This window comes from Doryrhamphus excisus, linkage group LG6, assembly GCF_037039965.1.
Source record: "Doryrhamphus excisus strain RoL-2023G ecotype Guam linkage group LG6, RoL_Dexc_Guam_v1.1, whole genome shotgun sequence".
Taxonomy (NCBI): Eukaryota; Metazoa; Chordata; class Actinopteri; order Syngnathiformes; family Syngnathidae; genus Doryrhamphus; species Doryrhamphus excisus.
The window spans coordinates 12,735,231-12,744,742 of NC_136362.1; the positions used below are offsets into that span (position 1 = coordinate 12,735,231).

The following is a 9,512-nucleotide window of genomic DNA, read 5'->3' on the forward strand; positions in this document are numbered from 1 at the left end:
GTGGATATGGCGGCGTTCCATTCAGCTCATCCAGTTTCAGCCCGAGTTACGGTTTAGTAACTGTTACTGTTTTAGTTTTTCGCGGTTGTGAGGGTTTGTATAAAATATACACATTTATAATCATAATTTTGTAATGTTGGTATATAGACGTGTTGTAAAGAAGATCGGGTAGTTCTTTTGGGCGTCATGAAGGAAACGAGGAGTCATAGATAGCTAAATGGAACGCGTCCATTTTGTTACAAAAGCATATCATCAACATGCTCTCGTAACTGGTTGTGTAAACGTAAACTATCACTACCATCGTGAGCGTTCTGACATTTTCTGACTTTCTCGTTATTTCATTCAACCTAAATCAAACTCATGTCATTTCTTGCTGGCTTTTGACATTTTTTTTACCGGAAGCTTTATACCGTGTATGTTACATTGCTTTACAAGAAGGTAAGTAAGTTGTACTGACGTATTTTTGAATAGAAGTCAATTGCGTTGTCTTATAATTGTGGTTTGTTGTGTTGTTTTGTTCTCGTTTTCCATAGGTCAATCTCATTTTCCTCGTTCGCCAGAAGAACCGTCATGTCAGAGAAAAAGCGCAAAGCAACCTCTACGGTTTCTGCAGCGCCAAGTGCTAAGCAGCAGAAGGTGGCTCCTGTCAAAGGGGAGAAAGGCGAGAAACCAACAGGGTGGCTGCAGGACCATGTCCAAGTGCAGAGGTCCAACAACAAGGACACGGAAGTCAACAAGAATCGTATTCGGTTTATATCAGACACCCAGCAGACAAAACACGACTCAAAGGGTGTTCTGTATTGGATGCTGAGGGAACAGAGAGTACAAGGTATGAATATCATCACTGATCATGTTAAATGTAATTCCAAAAAAATAATAATATTGTGATGTTTTCCGATCTTTGTTTTTAGATAACTGGGCATTGATCCACGCCCAGCACCTTGCAAAGAAAGACAGCTTGCCTTTGCACATCTGTTTCTGCTTGTTTGTCCCCAAATCGGAGCTGTCCACCCTGAGACACTACAGCTTTATGGTGAAAGGTCTAGAAGAAGTTGAAAAGGTACACAAACAAAAAAACATGATAGGGTAGAACCAAGTACAACAAGATATGGGGGGGGGGTCCACTTTTGATTTGTTGAGATTTTGAAGTGAAAATGGAAATAATCGAAATGCAATCTTCTAAATAACAGCATTAGAGCCTTATAGACAGGAAATAACACCCCTATAGTCACTTTGACACTTGAATCACCCAGCATAGACGACATTCATTCATTCATTTTCTACCGTTTGGTCAAGTGTGGACTGGTCGCCAGCCAATCACAGGGCACATATAGACAAACAACCATTCACACTCACATTCATACCTATGGATAATTTGGAGTCGCCAATTAACCTAGCATGTTTTTGCAATGTGGGAGGAAACCGGAGTACCCGGAGAAAACCCACGCATGCACGTGGAGAACATGCAAACTCCACACAAAGATGGCCGAGGGTGGGATTGAACCCGGGTCTCCTAGCTGTGAGGTCTACGCACTAACCACAGGAGAGTTAATTTAAGCCAATATGGTGTAAAATGTGTTGAAGCATGCATATTATCTGACTAATAATCGGCTGTAGTCAACCACAAAACATTCATCTGTTCGTTCTTCTCATCAAACAGGAATGCAAATCCTTAGACATCCAGTTCCATCTGCTGCACGGTTCTGCAGGGAAAGTGCTACCCGGCTTTGTGTCTGACCATAGCTTTGGGGCGGTTGTGACCGACTTTTCACCCCTCAGGGAGCCTATGAAGTGCTTGGAGGATGTTAAAGAAAGTCTCCCAGATGATGTTCCTCTCATTCAGGTAAGTACAATATAGCTTGAAGATCAATCTGGCTATCAATCTGTTCGTCATAGTTGTCATATTCATTGGATGCTTGATTGGGGTTTCCAGGTTGATGGCCATAATATTGTTCCATGCTGGGTAGCGTCTCCAAAACTTGAATATGCTGCCAGGACAATTAGGGGCAAAATCACTAAACTATTGCCGGAGTTCCTCACTGATTTTCCCCTGATTGAGAAGCACCCCCACACAGCTACAAAAAACGCCAAAGTAAGTTGAACCTCACATGATTTTGAGGGAATTTTGAGACATTTATTTACCGGGGGGGGGGGGGTAAAATGCTGCAGTAGACATTGCAGATATAGTGCATTTTGCCTGTCTTGTCTGATATACCGTAATTGGTTCCAGATCCAACAATGGTATGTGAATAAGATATAGATTGAGATTGTTTGTAGTTAAAGTATAGATAATCTGTTTAGAATGTTCTAAATACAGATTTTAACATTATTGGAACCTTCTACATATGAAATAACACCCCTTTAGTCACCATTACATTAGTATTACCCAATATTGTTTTTTAAATATGTTTTTAATGGTCTTGTCATGTTTATAAAACCAAAAGCAAAAGTTAGTTAGGAGCCCACAGTTGCACTTAAGTCCCGAGGCTTTACATCAACTATTACACAAGCAGTACTGTGTTCTTTGCATCAGTTCTTAATCACCAGAATGCTTTTTTCCCAGCCAGTAGACTGGGCCAAAACCCTGGCCTCCCTGCAGGTGGACAGAACAGTGGGCGAGCCAGAGTGGGCCCAGCCAGGCCCCAAGGCAGGGATGGCCATGTTGGAGTCCTTCATCGATGTTCGCCTCAAAGTGTTTGGCACTCACCGCAACGATCCAAATGCTGCTGCACTCAGCCAACTCTCCCCCTGGATCCACTTTGGTTAGTAAAACACTTGCACACTCAGGCCTACACACATGACTCTTCATGGTTTGAACTACAGTCTTTATTTAGGATCAACCTCCTATGTCCGATGCAGTCCGTTTTGCCACAGTGAATGAATCTGTTCTGGGGTCAAGCTGTCACCGTCATAAAACGTATTACCGTAAATTCCAGTGTATAAGCCGCACGCACTAAATGAAAAAAAAACACATTTAAAGTTTTCCCATAATTTGCATTTGAGACAGCCATTTAATGTGAGTAGAACATAGAAAATGTCTGCAATGGTGCTTCTGTCCGCCAGAGGAGCCCAAAGCTAAAAGAGGGGATGACGTCATTGCAGCTCCCCAATTATTACGTTGCTCAACCACAATAAGAATCCTTTAAAATCTGTGTTTTTCAATCTTAAAGTCATATTGTGACATGTTTGTATATACATATTTTGAGTATTAGAGCTGTTCTTTGAAAGATAACATCCTTAAATCTATTGTTGCAATACATCAATGAACAATTTGGGCCAGTAATTGACAAATGGATGTAGCCTGTGCACACGAAATCTTAAACAAACTTTAACATGTGGTGATATTCTTCCATTTTGTGGTGAAAAAAGTATAAGTTGGAGCCAAGGAGGGATAGCTGGATAAGTACTGGCACCATTTCAAATGATCAGATTTGACCATGGTATCAGAGAATATGTAAAGTATACCCAACCCTAGCATTAAATTAATCCTTTCATGAGATTATTTCATGAGACTACGTATAATGTCACGTGAAAATGGATAGAAGTACCAGAGTTGTATTTCTTAATTCTTGAAGGTTCTGCTGTACATTTTAATGTCCAAGTCTGTTTTCCACTGCGTTAAAGCTCAACAACAGTACCTGAAGAGAGTTTCAAGTGCCTTCAAAAAGCAAGTGTTTTTTCCATTCAATTCAATGCATTCAAAATGAACACATTCTATAAATGAATCTCGCCGCTTTGTCACTGTTCTGGTCACTCTACGACACCTCGATCTATAACGCTGCAGTGCAGCAATTTCACATCACTGCCTCTTTTCCTTTAACCACTGGATGGTTTTTGTCACAGTGGCATTTTATTGATTTCTTCAGGGAGACATTGATGTTAACAGCGTCCCATGAAGAAATGCGAGTCTTTGCCAGTGGCATACATAGATGTGGTGTGAGAAAGTCATCCTGATTTCTCTCTTTTTTTGCACGTTTGTCACACTTGAATGTTTTAGCTCATTAAATACATTTTAATATTAGTGACTGACAGCACAGATGAACACAAAATGCAGTTTAAACATGAAACTTAAAAACACAAACCTATATGGCCTTGTGTGAAAACCTGATTGCCCCCTATCAGTCCGGTAAAGGTTATAAGTAATTTCTAAAGCTTTAGGACTCCAGCCAACCACAGTGAGAGCCATTATCCACAAATGGCGAAAACATGGATAGTGGTGAAAAGTCCGTTAAGTGGCCGACCAACTAAAATTACCCCAAGAGTGCAGCAACGACTCATACAAGAGGTCACAAAAGACCCCACAACAACATCCAAAGAATTGCAGGCCTCACTTTCCTCAGTTAAAGTCAGTGTTTGTGACTCACCATAAGAAAGAGACTGGGCAAAATGGGCTTGCATGGTGGCGTTCCAAGACCAAAACCATTACATCTGGCGTATAACTAGCACCGCATTTCAGAAAAAGTACTTATTACCAACAGTAAAACATAGTGGCGGTAGTGTAATGGTCTGGGGCTGTTTTGCTGCTTCCGGACCTGGAAGACTTGATAAATGGAACCATGAATTCTGCTGTCTACAAAAAAAAAAATCCTAAAGGAAAAATCTGTTGGTGATCTCAAGCTGAAACCAACTTGTGCTAATTGCAAGTTATCACAAACACTTGATTGTAGTTCTTCAGTCCTGGTCCAAGTCCTAACCTTGTCAACCTTCACATCAGGACACCTGTCTGCCCAGCGTGCGGCGCTGGAAGTCAAGAAGTGTGGCAAGAACACCAGTGAATCGGTCGCACCGTTCATAGAAGAGCTGGTGGTGCGCCGAGAACTGACCGACAACTTCTGTTTCTACAACAAGAACTACGACAACGTGGAAGGTCAGTTGAGATATGATGTTGAGTATTTTTTTTGACAAAGGAAGGAAGGAAGGACAAATAAACATGAGAATCATGTCAACTCGGACTCATGTCAATCTTCATGGCTTCGGTTTTCATGGCGTAAATCACAAAACTCTACATGGTGGTCGAGTGGTTAGTGTGTTAGAGTTCGATTCCACCCTCGGCCATCTCTGTGTGGAGTTTGCATGTTCTCTCCTTGCAAGCGTGGGTTTTCTCCGGGTACATGCTAGGTTAATTGGCGACTCCAAATTGTCCATAGGTATGAATGTGAGTGTGAATGGTTGTTTGTCTATATGTGCCCTGTGATTGGCTGGCGACCAGTCCAGGGTGTCTAGGCCCACTTAACCCCCATAAACAATGGACGACTGTACAGTTTATAGATGAAGGTGAATAACTGCAGTACACATGTAAGTGATTTCTAAACCATTGCGTGCATTGTTCTCCTTGATTCATCTTGTATGTATACCATATGCTTCCAGGTGCTTATGAGTGGGCTCAAAAGACCTTGAAAGATCACTCTAAAGACAAGAGGCCATATTTGTACAGCCGAGGTCAACTGGAGAAAGCCAAGACACACGATAAGCTGTGGAACGCAGCTCAGGTACAACATTAAGCCACATACATACAATAGACGAGGGTTGTGTTTTATGTCAGTCATATTATATATACAAATATATATTTCAACTCATCAGTATCAGATGGTCTCTGAGGGGAAGATGCACGGTTTCCTGAGAATGTACTGGGCCAAAAAGATTCTCGAGTGGACGTCTTCTCCAGAGGAGGCACTCTCCATCGCTCTGTACCTCAATGATCGCTATTCGCTTGACGGCCAGGATCCCAACGGCTTTGTTGGTAAGACACAGTTGCACCCGTCCGTACATGTCAGGGAGCCACCAGGGAATTCACCCCTCAACTGTCTCTTTAGGTTGTATGTGGTCTATTTGCGGCATCCATGACCAGGGCTGGGCAGAGAGACCAGTTTTTGGGAAGATCCGTTACATGAACTACAAAGGCTGCCTTCGCAAGTTTGATGTGGCCCGGTTTGAGAAGAAGTACTGTCCCAAAGATCTTTGAAAAGTGGGATGTTTTTTTTTTTTTGTTTAGTCAACATATCAACTCGGGGAGGCGTTTTAGGCCATGTCCACAGGAATGTGGGCATTTTAAAAACACTTTGGAATGTGTTTTAGTCTCTCATCCACACACACACACGAGAGTTTTTGACTTTTAGAAAAAAGTCTTAATGACAATGTACACGTCATTGTACTTCTAATATGTCATGACAGTTGTCCCTCGCCACACCTTGGTTCGAATTTCACGGTTTCACTCTATCATGGTTTTTCAAACATATTAATGAATACATTCAGCAGTTTTGTGGTTGAATACAGCCTATTATTAAGCATTTTCAAGCATAATAAAAGGCTGAATAAACTAATATATACTAATGCAAAGCTGGGATAGGCTCCAGCACCCCCCGCGACCCTCGTGAGGAAAAGCGGTAGAAAATGAATGAATGAATACTAATGCAAAAAGAAGTATTCCAATTGTGAATGTAGTATTCTACATTAGTCATTAGGTGGGAGCAATTGTTTGTTGATGGCCGCAACAACAGGCTTTTATTACAGGTTGAAATGTTCTCACAACAGGCACAATAATAAGAACATGATAATCAAAATAATAACACGTGCTAGCACAAGTTTTATTTAGGTCTTAAATGCCTTAATTTCTATGATTATACAGTATATACTGTTGAGGGTAATACAAGTGTAAAGGTCAATATAGGGGTGTTAGTTCATGTCCGGAGGGCTCTAAAATGTTAAAAATTGTATTTAGAATGCATGGTTGGGTCTGGAACCAATTAAACTGTGCTTGTGTGGATGGAGGATTTTTTTTTTTTTTTTTTTTTTTACACCAGTGAGGTGGAAAAGTGTGTTTTTGAAACTATCCGCGTTCTTGTGGGCATGGCCTTACTTCCTTATTTTCCAGCTTGTTGATGATTCGATGTTACAGAACATTTTGATATGTTTGTCAGAATAGATGTTCTTATAAGTGTCAGCAAGGGTGCAGAAATATTCTCGGTTTAATTCGATTTTTATACAAAAAAATACATTTTCATGCCTTTTAGAACTTGTATTTGACATTTGTTTCAACACAAAATTCTGTTTTTTTAATGAAATGTTGTGAAATGCTATCCCTACCTCATTTTCTGCTGTGCATGCTTAGAAGTTAAATGTTAAGGAGTGGTTTGATTCATAGTGGTATCGAAACGATACCTTGGGTGATCATTTTTCTTCCTTCCTATCATTTAATGGCTGTATTTTTAAAACGGTCCTATCATAGATGTTTCTATGACAGCCGAATATGTTGCTAAAAGACATAGAGCTAAGAAAACCTTTTATTTCTTAATTCTTCCTTTTTTATGGTGCTGTTATGTTACTTTATTTGTAGTTTGGAATTGGGTTTGCAACCGTCACACAAATGTATCCAACTGTGCAACAATTTTGTGTAGTGTTGCACCCCAATATATACTGTATTTTCCGGACTTTAAGTCGCACTTTTTTTCATAGGTTGGCTGTTCCTGCGACTTATACTCCAGAGCGACTTATAAATGAAAAAAGTGTTTATGTTACATAAACACTGGACATCTTTTCTGTTCATGTTTATTTTTTGTGTAGTTGAATAACCATTGTGTTAGCATTACACCTATTCAGCATGTTCTCTATTATTTTATTAATGTTAGAACTTGCCTTCCAAGAGGATGTAATGTCTGTTTTGGTCAAGTAGTTTGTAAAATAAATTACCCGCAAAAAATGCGACTTAAGTATGTTTTTTTCTACCTAATTATGCATTTTTTGCCTTGTGCGACTTGTACTCCGGAGCGACTTATAGTCCAGAAAATATGGTATATTAGCTCGTAACTATATACCCGTTTTACTCTTTCTAAATAATAATAATAAAAAGTTCCATAATCTTTATTGTTGACTACAGTTTATTGTTGACTACATACTTGTTAGGAATTGCATGCAGAGATACCATTTAATGTGATTTGCATCTACTTTTACTATACTTTAATTTCATTATACCACCATCCCTGTCTTAATTAACTACACTATTTGGGGAAAAAAAAACCCTTGAGCAAGCAACACACTGCCATTTCACGAATAATTATAATACAAACAAACTTACTGTGGGCTCTTCTGTGTGGAAAAATATGTTTGCACTAATTAGCAGCAACCATGCACAGTTGGCCTTTGGTTGCATATTAAAGTGATGATATGAAGTCCTTTACCTTGGAATAACCTCAAGCTGCAAAACTTGAGATGGCAATATCTTCATAAATCGCTTGTGGACTGAAATGGCAAACTGGATTTTAATGAGCGTATCATAACATTGCTCAGGTACCGCGCGAGTATGCCTCGTAGGGGTTGACAGCAGCATGTCAATATTTATGACGGCGTGATATCTGTTTTGAGACATCATTGCTTTTTTGAATTTTTCTTGCAGCAAAGTTCATCAGTTGGAATAAATAAGCGCCTCGACTGGCTCGACTACACTTGTGCTAGTCCATCAACTAAAAACACTGTTATGTGCACGCCAGGCCACTAGTTGGCAATGTTGAGGTAAGTGAGGCCTCTTTTAATGTTGTTGAGGGGTCTTTTGTGACCTCTTGGATGAGTTGTCACTGCACTTTTGGGGTCATTTTGGTTGGCCGGATCACTACTCCTGGGGAAGGTTCACCACTGTTCTGTGTGTTTTTGCCATTTGTGAATAATGGCTCTCACTGTAATTAGCTGGAGTCCCAAACCTTTAGAAATGGCTTTATAACATTTTCTAAACTGATAGATCTCAATTAATCTCAATTAATTATGTTTTAACACTGACTTTTGAGTGGTCTACTTAAAGTCCTGACCTGAATCCTATTGAGATGCTCCAATGTGGCTGAATTACAACAATTCTGCAAAGATGAGTGTAACGAAATTATGAGGTTATGTTTTTTTCCCCCCTACTAGACCTGTTACATCATAAGCAAATAGAATGCATTGTTCTGAGATGTTCTGTCTGTTAACATTAGCTGTGTGAGTCGTCGCTGTGGCCTTGATCTTAGAGTGTATAGTGTCAAACTGTACAATGAAAATGGAGAAACTGCCCCTATGTGGCATTGCTGCAGAACAAATAGGCCGGTAACTTATTTCCATGGCAACATACACCGCTGTTATTACTCTTTTCGTAAATAAGGTGACACTATCATGTTCGCTGATGTACTGTACACTGGGATTGGCTAAGAACACATAATAATGTATAGAAATGTGCAATTTTGGTAGAAATTGCGTGTGAATGCAGTGCTCCTCTCGCTGGCACATCCCATGCCTAAAACCCTGACGCTGGACTGAAATGCTATAGTTAGAATGCTAACTGTTAGCATGTTAGCACCTAACATAATTGAGCGAAGTGTCAATGTAAGAAAATACCTGAAAAAAAAAAAGCTAAATGTAGATGGCAGCCATCGGAGGAACAAAACCCTCGTCTTTGAAGAACCTGCTCATTTTCATGTGGGCCTTTTTATGTTGTCATAATATTCATTCATTTTCTACAGCTTATCCTCACAGGCTGGAGCCTATCCACGGCA

The 9,512-nt window shown here is 40.1% G+C and overlaps 1 protein-coding gene across 1 annotated transcript; it reads left to right on the plus strand.

Moving 5' to 3' along the window:
• The first annotated feature begins 182 nt into the window (after nucleotides 1–182).
• Nucleotides 183–7,860, plus strand: cpdp (CPD photolyase). Its single transcript, XM_058066956.2, has 10 exons — nucleotides 183–438; nucleotides 534–829; nucleotides 912–1,060; nucleotides 1,661–1,843; nucleotides 1,934–2,092; nucleotides 2,564–2,762; nucleotides 4,715–4,867; nucleotides 5,368–5,489; nucleotides 5,581–5,740; nucleotides 5,814–7,860. The coding sequence occupies exons 1-10, from the start codon at nucleotides 416–418 to the stop codon at nucleotides 5,960–5,962; spliced, it is 1,593 nt and encodes a 530-aa protein (XP_057922939.2). The 5' UTR covers nucleotides 183–415; the 3' UTR covers nucleotides 5,963–7,860.
• Nucleotides 7,861–9,512: the final 1,652 nt, after the last annotated feature.